Raw genomic sequence first — 20,374 nt, 5'->3', positions numbered from 1 at the left:
TTTTCCACTTGTTCAATAACATTCGGCTCATTAGAGGAGCCAGAGCCGGAACTACGAGTTCGTTTAAAAAATCTCTCCATATCCTACACAAATAAATAACTAAAAATAAATTATGTAATGAAAAAAATATATGTTGAACTAAAACTTTAATAAACTACCACTACCAATCTAATAGAATACTAATGAAAAACTAAACTACAAATGTAATTCTGTACATTTTACAAAAAAAAATCAAATAATAATGGAAAACTACCAATCTAATAGAAAACTAAATTACAATGGTAAAATGGTATTCTGTACATTTCCAAAAAAAAAATCAAATAATAAAAAAAATAAAACACAACAAATCTAAGTTCAAACCTTATGGTCCAGTGCCGCCGCTTGGAGCTTGGAGCCTTAGAGTTAGAGATTCGGTTGTCGGTTGGAGAATGGAGACTACTGCTGCAGTGCCGCCGCTTGTCGCTTAGCTGTCTGCGAGCGAGACCACAACTCCACCGAGGCACCGAGGCTCAGAGAGTCAGAGGCACTGACTACCGCACTTGGAGACTTGGTTGGAGGATTGGAGGCTTGGAGGAGAGTTAGAGTAATGGAGTGGGAGAGGAAGATGTTAGGGTTTCCGCCGCCGTTCTACGATGCAGCAGCGAAGGGGGTAAAGAAATTAAGAAAATAAAAGGCAGAGTTCCATGTTTAATGTTTTTGCTTTTTATTATTATTTAATTTATTTAACTTTGTGCCCCACTTACTAAGTTATCATATTATTTAATTAAAAATGCTAAGAATATGAAAAAAAAAACGCCTCCTTCTTCTCCGGCAATGCACCCGCACACACCGCACAGTGGCACAGGCGCGCAGCGGCACCGACACACAGCGCACCGCCACAAGGCGTCAGGGCCTATAGCACTGCCAGCAAGCGCCGTGGCCCGTGGGTGGTGTCCAGGTGGGGGAGGTTGAAGCGGTGAAGCCTCCTCATCCTCTTGCGTCGCTCGAAAAATTTCTTACCGTCCAACGATGTCTAGTGGACGACATCCAGGCTGGGGGAGGAAAATCTCCTATAGTGTACAGTAGATAAGACTCAAACTTTAGATCACTTGGTAAAATGCCTTTTGTTCATAGACCTTGCACCTTGACATACTAGGATTTGTTGTAGAAAATGAAACCTTTATGCTCTATTTATTTGGGATGACGGATTTAAAAATTAAGAAAAATTTTCTACAAAGAAAATTTTTCACTGTTTACTTCATAAGGATAGTTAATCATCCTTTTCGTTATTTACTTCTTTTCAAATAATGGATAGATCTATCAGTGGATTTTTTTTTTATTTTTTTTTTCATCCTCCCAAAATCGTGTGGAAAAGTACATTAGTCCTTTGCTCACACATGTTGGCACCATCTCCGCCATCGCCCTCCTCACCGTCTCCTCCTCCTCTGAGCCCCTTCTCCTCCCTCCTTCCATTCTCGTCCGCCTCCAACCAATCCAACTTACAACTCCTTCCTCCGCTCCTCCTTCTACACCGCCATCACCAACACATCCATGCCTCGCACTTACAGGTGACTCGCCTGTGAGTAGGCGAGCAAACTTGCGCTCGCCAACAAGCAAGCGAACAAGAAGGCAGCTTCATGCTTGCAGGCAAGCAGGCGGGCGACCTCACGCTCATAGGCGAGCAGGCCGCTCGTCCACGAGCAGGCGGGCGACCTCGCGCTCGCCTACGACCAAGCAAGCAGGTTGCTCGACCAAGAGCGGGCAGGCAGCCTCGCGCTTGCCCGAGAATAAGCGGGCGGTCATGAGCAGGCGGGCGACGTCGAGTAGGCGAACGTCTGGGGCACTTGTCCGCGAGTAGGTGGTGGCCGGGACGCTCGCCTGCGAACATGCTGCCGGGGCGCTCGCCCGTGAGTAGGCGGCTGGGGGAGCTCGCCTACCAGCAGGCGACCTAGTGAGTAACGACACGGCCAAGGGTCGTCGGTCGACGACATAAGGGGTCGCCAGTTGGGCCGGGTCGTTACACAATCGGATCGTTGTTCTCCCAGCGAGGAAATTCCACCTTCATACGTGGATGGTTGTGCTCTCGATCTTCATTTGAGTTCGCTCCTTGGTCATATTGTTGTTGTCGAGACTGTTGATTTATTCCCCTTTTGATTAGTATGCTTGAGCTGGAATATGCTTCTAAACGATCATTCAATTCTTGCACTATTGTGACCAACGATGCCATAGTTTTTTCGAGTTTATCCATCCTTGTCTCGTGCTTAGATTCAAATTCCATAGCCCATTTGGTGTCAGGATGAGATCCTCCGGTCGTCATGTCAGAGTGAATTTTCTTCTTTGAAGTCGGGTTAAGACCATGCACTTGTTGACGTTGCTGCGAGATACTATAAGGAGAAGATGAAGTGAACGTGCTCTGATACCTAGTTGATAGGAACCCGGGGCCTATCACATGGAAAAATCGAAAGAGAAAAAAAATAAAAAGTAGGATAGAATGATCGCTTCGAGGGGATCGGCCTCCAATAATCAAATAAAATTAATTAACTAAAAGAGAAATTACTTGTCTTCTAAAATTACATAACGTCTCTCTTTAAATAGAGACCTAAATTACTTTTTCAAAAGAAAATGTCTAAAATAAAAAAATATTTTTAAAAGAAAATATCTTATTAAAACTTATCTAGAAGAAAAAAGAAAAAGTCTTAAATTTATTTTAAAAAGAAATAAAATTAAAAGATTTATTAAAATAGATCCATTAAAATATCGATAATATCAATTTAATCCATTTAGTTTTGGTTTTAGAAATTAAAATTCGATTTATCTGAATAAATGGATTTGTTTTTCTTAACTGAATAAATTTTAAAATTTGTAAAGGATCCCAAACCGAATAAATCTCAAAGGAATAGAAATCCCAAATTGAATAAATCTAAAAGGGAATAAAAATCCTAATTAATAAAAAACCTTAATTTATTCGCTCCTCCACGCGCCTGATTACACCTTCAGAAATCTAATATCTTTTAATTACACGTTTCATTTAAAAAAAAAAATCTTTCAAATACAACGTAACTGGTAGTTGATTTCTTTTTGTTTCATTTAATTTGTTGATGTTGAGTCGGAAGCCTATATCGCCGGTTCACCTTCCTCATATTGTTTTATTCTACGAAGAAATCTCCTCAGAGATTTCACCAGATATGATACGTTGGCGGAATTTTACTCTCCCATAAGCCAGTCGATTCACGAGAACTAAAGTCAATGGATCCACGAGAAAGAAGCGCGCTGGCATTATTCAGCCGCCCAATTAACCCATCGGTTTCTAGATCGTCAACCACCAGCACGATGCGGCCACGCCGCCTCTTAGGAGTCGCGAAGTCAGAGACTGTCAGCGTTCGCCACGTGAGCTCGCACGGGAGACCACCCACGTGTCCGTCGCCCATGGCCGATCGACCTAGCTCGATAGCTGCTGGTTTGGCCGGACCGGCCAACGACCATTCACATGCGAACGTGACGCCACCTCGTTTACTTAATTTTTGTTCTCTCAATTGCTGGCTATAAATGCGCAGCTTCTTCTGACCTTTACTCGTCCCATGCATCGCCATTTTGGGACATTAATGGGTTGCTGGTCGCCGTTGGACGCCATGGAAGCTTACATGCGCACTCTTCGATTGGTCAGTACATTTGTTCTTTCTCCTAATCGATGAAGAGATTTTTTTTTTTTTTTTTTTTTTGGAATTAAACAGTAATCGGTTAGGCACTGCGATTCGTTACAGTGCGAGGAATTCTACAAGTACTGCGAGGAGGAGGAGGAGGAGGACGAAGGGGAGTCGATTCCCATGGAACCCAAGTGCGTGGAGTACATATCGGCCCTCGCGGCCGGCAACCGCGCCCGGCGCATGGTGGACGTGGAGGACGGCGGCATGTCGCCGTCCTTGCTGGCGCTGGCGGCGGCGGCCAGGCAGACGGGAGGCCGGGTCGTCTGCGTGCGCCGCGAGCGGGAGGCGGGGGAGCGGCTGGGGAGGCAGGTCGAGAGGCTGGGCCTGGCGGACGTGGTGGAGTGGAGGGTGGAGGGGAGGCCGAGGGAGTCGGTGGAGCAGATCGGAGGGGTGGACTTCGCCGTGGTGGACGGCGGGATGGGGGAAGAGGACTGCGAGGAGGCGGTGGCGGCGTTGGACGTGGGCCCGCGTGGGGCGGTGGTGGTGGTGAGCAATCTGTTCGGTGGGGGGAAGTCGGGGGCGGCGCCGGAGGGAGGCCGACGGAGGGTGCAGAGGAGGGGGAGGTCGTCGGTGGTGCTGCCTTTCGGTGGAGGGATGGAAGTGATAAGAATTGCAGGGAGCAAAAGGAGGACCTTTGTGGTGTACTATGAAGATACGAAGACAATACGCTGCTGCATCCCCGTGCTTGACTCCCATGCAAATGATTCGTGCGTTCGAAAATCCAAATGTGTCACGCACGGAGTCGCGTAAATATTCTGTAGATCTTGAATGATCTTGATGAAATGGTAAAAAAAAAATTATGATGAATGAAATTATAAACAAATTTATGGATGAATTGAATGGTGGCAAATTGATCAATTTTGTAATGATCCATAGATTGATGTAGACAATCTTGCCACATAGATTGATATAGACAAAGAAATTATTTTTTTTTTAATTTTTTGATTGATAGGGATATTATAAAACAATACACCAAGAATAATTTTTATAATTAAAAGAAAAAAGATACGGTGAATGAGGGTTCCAAGTTGAATATGAAAATCAACATATCGATATAGATGACAGTTAAAGTCTAAGGTATGTTAAAGTTCCAGTAACTTGCTTGGTGGGATCTTCTCACATCAATCGGTCAAGGTTGATTAGACATTTAAAGAGTCCAGCTCCCCACTCAGATAAAGGCACATGGGGTTATGCTTCTCATCTTATTCCGATTAGCTAATGTTGGTTGGACATGCTCTTAGAGGTACCGCTCCCCACTCAGACAAAGGCACATGGGGTTCTGCTCCCCATCTCATTCCGATCGTCTGATGTTGATCGGACATGTTCTCAGAGACGTAACTCCCCACTCAGCCAAAAGCTCTCAGGAGCCCAACCCCCATTGGATGCTATTAAGGCCTAGTCACTCATGTGAGATTGGACTTCCTATTCTCAAGCTCACCCTTACTAGCAACCCAATAGGCTTTCCGGTCCATGAGTCCATTTTGTCATTAACACAACATGTGGGTTTGTTAAAGAATCAAGAGATTGTATCTCTGCACAAATATGTAATATCTCTCTCTTACCTATGATGAGACTGTAGGATACGATGTCATACGATGGAAGTATGACAATTAGAGTAATCTACTTGATTTTTTATTCATACTTCCTTTGATACTTTACCTTTTAGTACTGCTCTTGGTGATCCATTAATGAGATAATATGTCATATTAACTGCTTCTGCTTAGAAATTCTTTGTTAGCTCTGCATTCAGCCTGAGACATATTGCTTTCTTAATAATTGTCTTGTTTAATCTTTCCGCTATCCTGTTATGCTGAGGTGTCCTACAAATTGAGAAATGCCTCATTATCCCATGCTGCTTACAAAATTCCTGAAACTTTGAATTTGCGTACTTAGTCTCATTGTTTGACCTAAGACATTTAATTTTCCTTCCAGTCTGGTTCTTCACTTTAGTTTTCCATAATTTAAATTTTGTAAAAGTTTTGGACTTGTGACACATAAAGTATACCCAGACATTTCGTGAGTAATTATCAGTAAAACTTACAAAATACAAGTGCCCTCCACGTGATACTACATTGGCTGGTCCCCCAGATATTCGTATGTACGTAGTCTAGAATCCCCTCCATTTTGTTGTCGTTTGAATTGTATTTTGCTATGTTTACCAAGAACATAGAATTTATATAATTCAAGCTTGCACATCTTAACACCCTTCAACAAATCTTTCTTGTGAAGTTCTAGCATCCCACATTCACCCATATGCCTTAGTCGCATATGCCACAAGATAATACTGTCTGATTCAGACTCCACCGAGGCGACTCCACCTACAACTGTAGTCCCTATCAACATATAGATATTCCCTGCTAACTTTTGTCCTTTCATTATCGTCAGAGCTCCCTTACTGACTTTTATTACCCCACTTACTGATTTGTTATTATAACCAATACCATCCAGTGTGCCTAGTGAGATCAAGTTCTTCATTAGCTTTGGTATATATCTAACATCACATAAGGTTCTTATCACACTATCAAGTAACTTGATTCTGACGTTCCCTTTGCCGATAACTATGCATGACGTATCATTTCCTATCAACATTGAACTAGAATCTACTACCCTAAAGGTGTCAAATCATTCCTTGTTCGGAGTCAGCTGCTCTAAACTCGACATAACTGATAGTATATCTCCATCACCACTCTCTAAATTTTTCTTTTCAACTATGTTTGTAGATTTTGTCAAACTACCTTTGTTCTCTGCAATATGTTTCTTTATCTCTGGACAATCTCTCTTTATATAACCTTTCTTCCTTTGGTGAAAATCTAGCAACGCACCTATGATCTCTTCTAATTTGAGAGTTTCCTTACCTCACATCAAAGTAGTAACTAAATTCTCGTACGTAGAAGATGAAGGTAGAGAATTCAACAACATCAACACCTTATCTTCATCTTCGATCTTCACATCAACCCACTTCAGATCACTCACAATTTAGTTGAATACGTTGATGTGCTGACTTAGATCGGTTCCTTTTGTCATCTTCAACCCGAATAATTTCGGCTTGAGATACAGTTTGTTTGTCAATGATTTTGACATGTACCATCTTTCCAGCTTTTGCCAAACTACCATTGGTGACTCCTCGTCCACGATATGGTACATCACATCATCCGTAAGACAAAGCATGATTGTTGCCACTGCTTTCGCTTGAAGTTCTTCCTAATCTGATCTCTCCATGCTTTTTGATTTCTTCCCAATCTGATCTCTCCATGCATTTTGGTTTCTTTTCTCCTAGCGCCTTCACCATGCCTTGTTGCACCAACAAGTTCTTGACTCTTATCTACCATAATCCAAAGTTTCTGGTTCCGTCAAACTTCACCATATTAAACTTCGTAGAAGTCGTCCCCGATATGTTGAAAATATCTACCAAAATCTATATCTCTGATACTAATTGTTATGCAAAAGAATATCCACATATTTTCATAATGACATGATATTATCCACTTTAGGTCTGTGCCCTCATGACTTTACTCTTAGACTTTACCCAAAATATCTTATATCAATGAAGATATCTTATATCCTTTTAAATCCATTATCTTTTCTAAATCTTTCCAATATGAGATTTTGATTGAATCCCAACAATATGCATGCTTAGTTTGACACTTTTAATAATGTTGTAATTTTTTTCTCATTAGATTATAATATATATGAATAAAACTTGGATGCATAATATGTTAGAAAATATATTTATCATATAAGAATATTTTCATGAAGTTGAAGAGTTTGTTAAGAGTGTATGAATGACAACGAGTTACATTATTTGTATAATCATTATAAATGCAAAAAATACAATTTTCATAGGGGTTGTTATCCGTGTAATCATCCTGAGTGTATGAATGGCAAAAGTCGCTTATGAGCATGTGAGGGCTCCTAGGGGTCATCATCCCGGTTCTTCATCATCTATTAAGTGGAAGCCTTAAGGAAAGAAAATCAAGAATTGAAGGATCATATGACAATAATAGAGGTGTCGATTGATGATTGGGTCCAAATGACAGTAGAGCAACATGTGCACAAATTCTTCTCTTGCTTTCCATTAATGAGTTATTTTGCTTTTCCAACACCGAATGCTTTTGACTCTTAGGAGAGTCAGGACCCGAACACTACTAGTAAGTAACTCAATCTGAGGTGTGTTTACTTAGTTTTTATTTTATCACTAATAAAAAATATAAAATGATTTTGATATTTTTGATACTATATGCACCTCTAATTATATTTCATCTTTTTTAGTAATAATGTAGATAAAGGTTCATTTTATCATATATATATATATATATATATATATATATATATATATATATATATATATATATATATATATATATATATATATATATATATATATATTTGAGCACTATATGTTTGATTTGATGATGATAAGTATGAAATGATTTTTCTATATATGATATGTTGATATGAATATTATTTTGTAACTTGGTTTGTTGATCTATATTTGTTATGTTGATACACTAAATATTGATATAACGGTTGATATCGTTGTTGATATCGTTGTTTATGTGATATCATTATTGATATCATCGTCTATGATATTGTTTTGATGTTAATATGGTTGTTCAATTAAAAAAGGTTCTATCAAAATTTTACTAAAAATTAACGACGAAAATAAATTTTCTGTCGTTAATTTTAGTGATGGAATGTTTTTTCCATTACTAATCAATGTTGACGATTGATCCCGTCCGGAAGCTGAGTCGGATGGAGGCGGGCCTTGGTGTATTGGAAGTTGACGGAAAGTCGCTGCGGCGTCGGATCTACCTAGCACCCCTCGAAAAGGTTCGCACGGGCAGATGATGAAGGAAGATGACCAGAATGATGACAATACGACTCTGCGCACACTCAGACGAGCCCACGAGTCGTTAGAGACCAGAAACCAAGGAAAAAGTCCCCAGGTTAGGCCTTCCGACGCTCAAGTCAGGTACTTTTTCCCCAGAAAATACAAAGAAAGGACGAAAAGTAAAGACTAGTGAGAAATGACGAGTGAGCTGTTGGTTAGTCCTAGGAAAATGTACCGGTTCTACTATACAAAAAATTTTGTACAAGTGTCGAACCTTTCCTTAAATAACCTATTGTGTTCTTTAGAAGTTAAATTAGGAATCGCTGACGGAACTTAATATCATTGATTTCAAATTTAACTTATCTGTTCTTAATAGTTTAGATTTGAATCGCAAGCGGAACTTAACACTATTGATTCAAATCTACGTAAGTTATTAATTCTATTAAATATTAATTTCTAAAAATTGGCTTCCAGGACTGCATGACGAGGCACATGGTCTTCTTGGATATGGGAGCAACCACCACCGCCTAGGCAAAGCCTTTTAAGGAAAGCTAATATTTAATTTCCTTAAATAACTCTAGGTTAACCAAAAAGAACAATTGAATCACAAATTTGAAAAAGAAGAAAACACAAACTCGAAAAATAAATTCGATAAACTAGATCTAATTGCCTCTTGTATTTAGAATTCTTAAAAGAAAATAACTAGTATGATGCGGAAGAAAATTACTAGTTATACCTTCTCTTTGTAAGCTAATGACCTCGAGATCTTCTGCCGTATTCCTTGCCTCACCTTGGACGTCGTGTGGGCAACGATCCTCCAAGATGAACACCACCCAAAAGAGCTTCTCCTCCTTGTAATATTCGGCCACCACCACCACAATAGAAAAGAGAGCAAAGGGAGAAGAGAGGGAGAGAGGGGCCGACCACCAAGAGAGTCTCCAAGCCAAAAAATAAGAGTTGTATCTCATGAAGCCCCCTCACCCCTTCTTTTATATTACTTGCCCAAGGCAAATAAGAAAAAACTTTTTACAAAAAAAATAAAATCATCCAAGAGTTTTTCCTTTTCTTTCCTCTTGATTGAATCAATCACCAAAAATAAATTTGATGATTTTATTATTTTATAATATGGTCGGCCACTTGCTTGGGCACCAAGCAAGGTGGCTGGCCACCTCATCAAGAGGAATAAGGAAATATATTTTTTTTATAAAATTTTACAAGAAAAACTTTTATAAAATTTTACAAGCTCTCTTTCCTAAATTAGGAGTTAAAAAAAAGGAAAGTTCTAAAAATTAAAACCATGTTTTAAAATTTAAAACTTCTCTTATAAAATTTCCTTTTTTAACATGATAATAGAAAATTTTAATTTTAAAACTTATCTTCCTTCTTTTTTTCTTAAACCATGAGGATAGTTAAAAAAGGAAAGTTTTAAAACTTTTAAAACTCTCTATTAAAACATGTGACCTAATTCAAATAAAGAAAGTTTTTAAAATTAAAATCTCTATTTTAAAACTTATAGTTTTCTACAAAGAGAAGATTTTAAAAATTCAAAATAATCCTCCTATTTGAATTAATCTTGGCCGACCCCTACATGCTTGGTCACCAAGCAATATGGCTGGCCCCTATAAAGAGGATGTGGCCGACCCTTGCTTGGTCATCAAGCATTGGACCGGCCCACTTCTTGGACACCAAGAAGAGCCTTACATTTGGATGGACTTGAAGCAATAATGAGGGTACGACAGGGACCTAGAGGAGAAATTGGTTTTTGCCTTCCGATGAGCTTGAGTATCCCGTGTTCGCCCCGAACACACAACTCAAGTTCATCGATAATAACTCATTCCACTAGAGAGTTATTACTGCGCTACCACACCAATCCCAAATTACATTATGGGCTCCTTCTTATCATGAGTGTGTTAGTCTCCATGTGTTTAAGATTACGAATGACCACTAATTAAGTAAGTTACTGACAACTCACTTAATTAATATCTAGTTCCAAGAGTAGTCACTCAACTTCATTGTCAAGTCGGACTAGGTCCACCTGCAGGGTTTAACATGACAATCCTTATGAGCTCCTCTTGGGGACATTCTCAACCTAGATAACTAGGACACAGATTCCTTCTATAATCAACAACACACACTATAAGTAATATCATTTCCCAACTTATCGGGTATATTGATTTATCGAGCTAAACGTCATCCTTTGATAAGTCAAAGAAATAAATATTAAATATATGTGCTTGTTATTATATTAGGATTAAGGGAACACACTTCCATAATAACTAAGGTCTAGTTTTTTTACTAAGTCAGTACAAAAAGAACTTACCTAAATGGTCCTACTCAATACACTTAGAGTGTATCAGTGTAATTTATTTGTCAAGATAAACTAATACTTAATTACACTATGACTATTCTGATGGTTTGTTCCTTTCCATCTTAGTCATGAGCAACTGTTTATAATTCATAGAGAACCGACAACATGATCTTCTGAGTGTGATACCACACTCCATGTTATCTACTATATAAATTAATTGAACAATTATATTTAACAAATAAATACAGATATTGACCAATGTGATTCTTTTATTAAAATAAATGTTTACAAAAGCTAGGCTTTTAGTATACACTCCAATAGGAGTGTATACTAGGAAGGGATAAAGCATCCCTTTTATACTGCAACGGATGTTTCTGGGGTCTGACGGGTATCGGGGAATGTCGGCTGTCAGGTTTTGTCTGGCGGTGAATGACATGCGGCACCTTCTCATAGGCTGGCGACATAACCAAATGAGTGATGAGCCCCGACTGTTAGCATATTTCCTGACACACTGATTATTCTCTGACAGACAGTTACGATTCCCTGACTTGTTTGTCCTGTAGTGCCTGGACGCTAGGTCTGCATTCCGCGGTCTGTACTCCGACCTGCTTCTGTATGTTGTTATCCATGGTTCGTATGTCCTGACCTGTACGCCAGGTCTGTATCCCGACCTGCTTCCGTCCGCTGTTATCCATGACCTGCACGTCAGGTCTGTATTCCAATCCGCTTCTCTTTACTGTTATCCATGGCTTCTACGTTCTGACCTGCACGCCAGGTCTGTATTCCGACCCGCATTTGTTTACCGTTATCCATGGCCTGTACGTTCCGACCTGTACGCTAGGTCTGTATCCCGACCTGCTTCTGTCCGTCGTTATCCATGACCTGTACGTTCTGACCTGTACGCCAGGTCTGTATCCCGACCTGCTTCTGTCCGCTGTGATCCATGGCCTGTACGTTCCGACTTGTATGCCAGGTCTGTATCCCGACCTGCTTCTGTCCGCCGTTATCCATGGCCTATACGTTCCGACCTATACGCCAGGCCTATATCCCGACCTGTTTATGTCTATTGTTATCCATGGCAAGTGCGTTCCGACCTATACGCCAGGTCTACATCCCGACCTGCATCTGTTCTACTGTTATCCATGGCTTGTACGTTCCGACCTGTACATTAGGTCTGTATCCCGACCTGCATCTGTCCGCTGTTATCCATGGCTTGTACGTCCCGACCTGTACACCAGGTCTGTATCCCGACCTACTTCTATCCACTGTTATCCCTGGCTTGTACGTCCCGACCTGTATGCTAGGTCTGTATCCCGACCTACTTCTATCCGCTGTTATCCATAGCCTGTGCGTTCCGACCTGTACGTCAGGTCTGTATCCCGACTTGCTTCTATACGCTATTATCCATGGCCTGCACATTCCAACCTATACGCCAGGTCTGTATCCTGACCTGTACGCCAGGTCTGTGTCTTGGCCTGCTGTGTTTCGCCCGAGGCCTTTCCTTCTGCTCCCTTACCTGGCCTGTGGGCTCTCTCCTTAGCTGTATTTAGCCTGTGGATCCAGTCCTCAGCTGTACCTGACCTGTGAGCCCCGTTCTTGACTGCTATCGAGGCTGGACCCGGTCCAACTTGGAATCCTATCCTTTGACTGCCCCGTCAGCTGGTTTCTGACCATAGCCACGAAAGCTTGACTTTTGACTTCCACAGAGGCTAGACTTCTAACCTCCACATAAGCTAGGCTTCTGACCTCCACGTAAGCTTGACTTCTGACCCCCACGTAAGCTTGACTTCTGACCTCTACGTAAGCTTGACTCCTGACCATTCTGTGGTCTTGACTCCTAACCACATCATTTTACTAACCCCACAACCATGCACCGTATCACAAGTCTCCCCCTCAAGTCTAGTCGAAGGAGGCTCTAGTCCGACTGACTAGACCCAAGTCCCTTTGTTACCTGACCTGGTTCTCGTGTCCTCTACCGACCTGTTTTCTGTCTATCTTCTGTAGATTTTCTCGCCGTCCTAGGAGATAACCGGGCTCATTCTATGTGTATGTTGACTCCTCAACTTCCGAGGAAATCCCTTCACCTTTTTCTCCCTTATAAAAGGTCCGAGCATACCCTTCTCCTCTTTACCTCAAACTATCCACTTGTTAATAAAGCATCAAGCCTCTATGGAACCTGCAACAGAATCCAGCGAATTTGCTTCGTTGCTTCAACAAACTGTCCACTTGACAGAATTATTGGCTCAGAAAGAGGAAGCCTTGCTGGAGATGACTGCGAGCAGAGATCTTCAAGCGTCCCTTACTCATGAAATGGAAAACCTCTGATTGGCCACCAAATCCAGAACCCGGGCCGAAATTGCTCTCAAGCTGAAAGCTAAATCAGACTTTCAGAGCCAAGTTCACTATATTATCTATTTGAAGATGAAACATGAGGACGAGGTGACTCTCCTGAAATAGGAAGGAAGGATTAAAGATGAGACTATTGAGCGACTGAAGCGCGCTATCGATCTTATCAAGGAAGATCTAACTAGAGCTCAAGTTCATCTGTCCAGGAAGGATCAAGCCTCTGGATCTGGTAGTCATGTAAACCCTTAACAGATGTTCCTCTTGTTATCGAAATGAAGCATGCTTCTTGGATTTCGTTCAGGATGTAGCCCCCTGTCCTCTGGTTCTGATGTTGATATGTTTCTATAAATCACCTGCATTTTTCTTGGTATTTCTAATAAAAATAATAAAGATAACTTGCTTACCTCCTCTTCATCTTACCTCATAACATATGAGCCCCCGGCCGGAGCAACTGAGACGCTTGAGAATGTGCCTGCGACTTGAGAATATGTCTGCGAAATTTCATATTTAGCAAAAACCCTTGAAATATGGCTTACTGACCAGTCAGGCACGAGAACTTGGCTTGTTGCATTTTACTTCGGCGAATATAAGGAGTACTGACCGAGAAAATCATTGCTCCGACTGGGAAGGTCGTTGGACGTGAGAGCATAGCTCACTTATAACTCGCACTGGGGCGAGAGTCTGAGACCCGACCTGGACGGTCATTGGGCGTGAGAGCATGCTCACTTATAACTCTCATTGGGGCGAGAGTCTGGGACTCGACCTGGACGGTCGTTGGGCGTGAGAGCATGCTCACTTATAACTCGCACTAGGGCGAGAGTCTGGGACCCGACCTGGACGGTCGTTGGGCGTGAGAGCATGCTCACTTATAACTCGCACTGGGGCGAGAGTCTGGGACCCGACCTGGACGATCATTGGGCGTGAGAGCATGCTCACTTATAACTCACACTGGGGCGTGAGAGCATGCTCACTTATATCATAGTATAAGATACCAAGTATCTTAGTAGATCTTTACTTATTATATGGGTCATGTGTTGGGTCTTTCGGACCGCAAAAATCATTTTTTCGCGTCGTGGAAACCCCGAAACTCCCGCCACCGGATCCGTGCGAAGAATAAAATTTCAGAAAAACTACGAGTACGAGTTTATAAACTCTAGATCTACATTAGAGTACGAGTTTTACCCTTGATGCGTGCCTTTCGCAAATCCCGCTCGTCCAAGGTGCCGGATCTCAAGATTGTCAAAGTAGATAACCCTCTAGAAGTATCCACACGAACAAATCGATGGAGGGAGAACCTTAGAGTGTGCTAGCACTCCAAGAAGGTCTCGGCAATGGAGAGGAGAGGAAGAGAAGAATTGGAGCAAGGAAGAAGATGAGAGTTGAATTGGCTTGAATGAAAAAATGAAATCCATTCATTACAAAAGTGGCCGGCCACTTTTGGATTGTAACCTCCATTCACAATTAATGTAGCCATTAAAGGAGAGTTGTAACCTTCATGAGGTGGCACACACATGTGCTAGCTTTGATGATGTGGCACATCATCATTGGCCACTTAATGCTAAGTCACAAATGATGTGGCATAAAGTCAAGTCAAACTTGACTCTTCCTCTTCCTCTCAAGTCAAGTCAAACTTGACTTAATCTCTCTCATGGTTGATCTAATCCAACCATTTAATTCAAGCCAATTTAATATAATGAATCTAATTCATTTAATTAAATTGATTCAATGAGTCATAATCTAAATTAGACTCATTGAACACATGAATCAACTTGAGTCCAACTCAATTAGCCCAATTAGGATTACTCTTAATCCAATTTGATTCATCGAATGAATCTAATCCTCTTGGTTCATCATATGAACCTAATCTCCATTTAATTGTCCTTTGTGTGTGACCCTATAGGTTCTTGTAACGTTGGCAATGCCCTAAACCCATTTAGGAGCATAAGTAATGAGCGGTATCTAGCAACACATCACTACTACCCAAGTTACAAGAATGTTGAGATCCAACATCACCTTGTGACTACTAATTGTGACTCCTCACAATATATGACAAGTGTCCTTCTATCCTAGACATCTAGATTGATCAATGTGAGGCATAGACCGTGTCATCCTCTGACCAATCTAAATCTTGAACTCCAAGTAGACTCACTCGATCAAATGAGCTCAATATCTCATATTGACTCATTTGGGCATGGTCATGCACTTAGTGGTCTCACTCTATCAAGAATATCGATGTCTCTCCCATCATATAGGAGGCATAGATCCCATCTGTATCACTCACATCCCTCTGCATAATTCGTTACATACCCAGTAATCGCCTTTATAGTCCACCCAGTTACGGGTGACGTTTGACGAAACCAAAGTACATAACTCCTTATGTAGGGATCCATGGTGACTTCAGGTCTAAGGACTAGTAGTCATACTAATAGCCACATGAGAAAGTATATGACACTCATATAACGATCCATGATACTTTCTCATGGCGGGTCATTCAGTATACATTCTCCAATGCATACCCATGTGTCAACTTGATATCTCTATATCCATGACTTGTGAGATCAAGTCATCGAGTTGACCTACATGCTAGTCTCGTCGCATTAACATTGTCCCTGAATGTTAATAGTCGACTAGGAATGATTAAGAGTAGTGTTCCCTATATCATCTCACTATCAATTCAACCAATCAATTGATATAGGTAAGAACCTTCTACTCAAGGACGCTATTATACTTATTTATTTGACACTAATACAAGTAAGTATAATAACCAAAAACAAATGTCTTTATTTATATAAGAATATGATACAACAAGTCCATAATACAATCATCAAATGATTGGCTCTAGGGCTCTAACTAACAATCTCCCACTAGCACTAGTGTCAATCAGTGTAGGCTCTAAGCCCCAATGACCTAGTGTGACTATCATGCTTTCTCTGTGCCAAAGTCTTGGTCAAGGGATCTGCGATGTTAGCCTCTGTGGGTACTCTACAAATCTTCACATCTTCTCTCTCGATAATCTCTCGAATGAGATGGAAGCGTCGTAGTATGTGTTTGGTCCGCTGGTGTGAGCGAGGTTCCTTTGCCTGTGCTATAGCTCCATTGTTGTCACAATAGAGCTCAATGGGGTCAGCGATACTAGGAACCACCCCAAGTTCAGTGATGAACTTACGGATCCAAATTGCCTCCTTTGCTGCCTCTGATGTAGCAATGTACTCGACCTCTGTCGTAGAATCAGCGACTGTGTCCTGCTTCGAACTCTTCCAGCTCACAGCACCACCAATAATGCAAAACACGAACCCCAACTGCGATCGAAAATCATCCTGGTCGATCTGGAAGCTGACATCACTGTAACCCTTTACAGCTAGCTCATCATTGTCTCCATATATCAAGAAATATTCTTTAGTCCTTCTTAAGTACTTAATAATATTCTTGACCGCTATCCAGTGACTTTCACTTGGATCTGACTGGTATCTGCTCGTCATGCTCAAAGCATACGAGACATCAGGACGAGTACATAGCATGACATACATGATAGATCCTATGGCTGAGGCATAAGGGATCTGATCCATGCAGTCTCTCTCCTCTCTAGAAGAGGGACCTTGAGTCTTCAAAAGACTCACACCATGTGACATCGGCAGAAATCCCTTCTTAGAGTTCTGCATGGCAAACCGAATGAGTACCTTGTCAATATATGTACTCTGACTTAGGCCAAGCAATCTCTTAGATCTATCTCTATAGATTTGAATGCCAAGAATGCGAGATGCTTCACCTAAGTCCTTCATTGAGAAACAACTCCCTAGCCAGGTCTTGACAGACTGAAGCAAAGGGATGTCCTTCCCAATGAGTAGTATGTCATCTACATACAATATGAGGAAGACAACTATGTCCCCTACAACCTTCTTGTAGACACAAGGTTAATCTTCGTTCTTGATGAAACCAAACTGTTTGATCACATCATCGAATCGAAGATTCCAGCTCCGAGAAGCTTGCTTTAGTCCATAAATGGACCTATGCAGCTTGCATACTCTGCTAGTATGCTGTGGATCTACAAAACCCTCAGGTTGTGTCATGTACACATCCTCGAGCAGGTTTCCATTCAGAAATACGATTTTGACATCCATCTGCCATATCTCATAGTCATGGTATGCTGCAATAGCAAGCATGATCCGAATGAACTTAAACATCGCTACTGGAGAAAAGGTTTCATCATAGTCAATACCATGAATCTGCTTGAAACCTTTAGCTACCAAGCGACCCTTATAGATAAGTCCATCCATGTCAGTCTTTCTCTTAAAGACCCACTTACACCCAATGAGTTTTATCCCTTCAGGTGGATCAACCAAAGTCCATACTTGATTGATGTACATAGATTCCATCTCGGATCTCATGGCTTCTAGTCATTTCTCGGAATCTGGTCTCATCACAGCTTCCTGATAGGAGGTGGGCTCATCCTCTATGAGCACAACGTCATCATGATCAGACAAGAGAAATGAGTATCTCTCAGGCTGACGACGTACCCTATCAGACCTGCGAAGAGGTATGTCTACTTGAACTGGTTGTTGTTCCTCAACTCTTTGTGGAACAACATCATCCACAACATTTTGTGGTTCCAGTTCAATTTCCATCGAGGCTTCAGTGCTATTGTTCGCATCTTGAACTTCTTCAAGATCGAACGCGCTCCCACTAGTCTTTCTAGAAACAAAGTCTCTTTCTAGAAAGACCCCAGTCTTTGCCACAACTACCTTGTGCTGACTGGGAATGTAGAAGTAATATCCCTTAGTTTCCTTGGGATATCCAATAAAATAGCACTTGTCGGATTTGGGTCATAACTTGTCTGAGACTTGACGTCGAACGTAAGCCTCACACTCCCAAATCCTCATGAAAGACACCTGGGCATCTCTCCCAGTCCATATCCTATATGGTGTCTTTATCACGGCCTTGGATGGAACTCGGTTGAGTATAAAAGCTGCCGTGTCTAGAGCATAGCCCCAAAGGGATGTCGGAAGATCTGTGTGACTCATCATAGACTGTACCATATCTAATAGCGTACGATTCCTCCTTTCGAATACACCATTTCACCGTGGTGTTCCAGGAGGAGTGAGTTGGGATAGAATCCCACACTCAGTTAGATAGTCACGAAACTCATGGCTAAGGTATTCTCCACCTCAATCTGATCGAAGTATCTTAATACTCTTGTCAAGCTGGTTTTGTACTTCATTCTTGAATTCTTTAAACTTTTCAAAGGATTCAGACTTATGTGTCATCAAATACACATAACCATATCTACTGAAGTCATCAGTAAATGTGATGAAGTATCTATAACCGCCTCTAGCAGCAACATTGAAAGGGCCACATACATCACTATATATAAGTCCTAACAAATCAGTCGCTCTTTCGCTGTGCCCACTAAAGGGAGTCTTGGTCATCTTGCCTAGTAGGCATGACTCGCACGTCTCATAAGATTCAAAATCAAATGAGTCCAGCAAACCATCCTTATGGAGCTGGGATAAGCGCTTGTCATTTATATGACATAAGCAACAATGCCAGAGATATGTTTGGTTCAGGTCATTTGACTTGAACCTCTTGGTATTTATGTTATAGATAGGGCTTTCAAGGTCTAGAATGTAGAGTCCGTTCATCAGAGGTGCACTACAATAGAACATATCTTTTAAATAAACAGAACAACATTTGTCCTTTATAATAAAAGAGAAACCTTTCTTGTCCAAACAAGAAACTGAAATTATGTTCTTAGTTAAAGCAGGCACATAACAATATTCATCTAATTCTAATACAAGCTCAGAGGGCAGAGATAGATGATAAGTTCCTACAGCAACAGCAGCAACACCTCGCCCTTCGCCAATGCCCTGCTATTTCTCAGCGCCTGCACATTAGTACAAATGTAAGAAGCACATCCGGTATCTAATACCCATGATGAAGAAATAGATAGATTGACTTCTATAACATATATACCTGAAGTGGAAGTCTCACTTCACTTCTTCTTAAGATCTTCCAGGTACACCTTGTAGTTCCTCTTCCAGTGCCCGGTCTGACCGCAATGGAAGCAGGTAGCATCCTTGGCGACCCCTCCTTTAGGCTTTAGTGCCTTGCCTTTGCCCTTGGCTTGGGACTTTCCTTTGCCTTTGGGCTTGCCCTTGCCCTTGTGTTTCTGAACCATCAGAACAGAGTGGGGCTTTGCCTTCTTAAGGTTTAGCTCAGCAGTTCTCAACATGCTAAGCAGCTCGGGCAGTGGCTTGTCAATTTCGTTCATATTGTAGTTTAGAACGAATTGACTATAGCTATCCGGCAAGGATTGCAAGATCAGGTCAGTGGCCAGCTCTTGGCCAAGCGGGAATCCCAACCTCTGTAGGTTTTCTATGTACCCAATCATTTTGAGTACATATGGGCCTACGGGAGCCCCATCTGACATCTTGCACTGAAATAGTGCCCTTGAGATATCAAATCTCTCATGTCGCGCTTGTCCTTGATACAGTTGACGAAGATGTTCAACCATATCGTAAGCGCCCATTAACTCGTGTTGCTTCTGAAGCTCAGGGTTCATGGTCGCAAGCATTAGACAGGACACATCTAATGCGTCATTTTGATGCTTCTTGTAAGCATCTCGGTCAGCTCGTGTGGCAGTGGCAGGAGGTGCCTCCGGAATGGGCTGCTCCAGAACGTACAGTTTACGTTCTTGGGTGAGAACTATTCTCAAGTTCCTGTACCAGTCCAGGAAATTTGCTCCGTTGAGCTTGTCCTTCTCGAGGACAGAACGCAGGGAGAAAGAGTTCGTATTCGACGTCATGGTTATCTACAACAGAAAAATGCATAAAATAAATATCATATTCTTTTAAATCATTTAATTAGGCATTTAACTAAATGATGCCCCCACTGAATTCTATAATTCATGTGGGATAAGATCCACATCATACTAACCCTTGAGTTAGCTTTGGCTAATACGCCCAAGATTTAGTATGATCGGTAGGTAACGATTTACCAATTACATCTTTATGCAACTCTTGTTTATAGGATCATTATCCGCAGTTATATTAAAACTTGAGTTAGCTTTGGCTAATACGCCCAAGAATTAATATAAATGTGATTTATGTCCTATCTTTCCAACCGTTGGAAGAATGCCTACAGTTAAACTCGATTTAACTAGTTGTACTCAATCAAATTGAGTCTCTACTCACCCATGCGTTGATAGGCGGG

The 20,374-nt window shown here is 41.4% G+C and overlaps 1 protein-coding gene across 1 annotated transcript; it reads left to right on the top strand.

Annotated features, from left to right (window-relative positions):
• Positions 1-3,569: 3,569 nt before the first annotated feature.
• Positions 3,570-4,590, top strand: LOC122025402. The gene is made up of 2 exons (XM_042584208.1): positions 3,570-3,638; positions 3,741-4,590. The coding sequence occupies exons 1-2, from the start codon at positions 3,582-3,584 to the stop codon at positions 4,431-4,433; spliced, it is 750 nt and encodes a 249-aa protein (XP_042440142.1). The 5' UTR covers positions 3,570-3,581; the 3' UTR covers positions 4,434-4,590.
• The last annotated feature ends 15,784 nt before the right edge of the window (positions 4,591-20,374 follow it).

Source organism: Zingiber officinale, chromosome 9B, assembly GCF_018446385.1.
Source record: "Zingiber officinale cultivar Zhangliang chromosome 9B, Zo_v1.1, whole genome shotgun sequence".
In the NCBI taxonomy this organism is placed as follows: domain Eukaryota; kingdom Viridiplantae; phylum Streptophyta; class Magnoliopsida; order Zingiberales; family Zingiberaceae; genus Zingiber; species Zingiber officinale.
The sequence above is the reverse complement of the archived record's forward strand: the minus strand, read 5'-3'. Positions and strand labels throughout refer to the sequence as shown.

What these genes read in the sequence shown, in the direction of transcription:
- LOC122025402 (XM_042584208.1), top strand. Translation starts at nt 3,582, where the DNA reads ATGGGTTGCTGGTCGCCGTTGGACGCCATGGAAGCTTACATGCGCACT. An exon ending in ACATGCGCACTCTTCGATTG is followed by an intron (nt 3,639 to 3,740) that starts GTCAGTACATTT and finishes GATTCGTTACAG; the next exon opens with TGCGAGGAATTCTACAAGTA.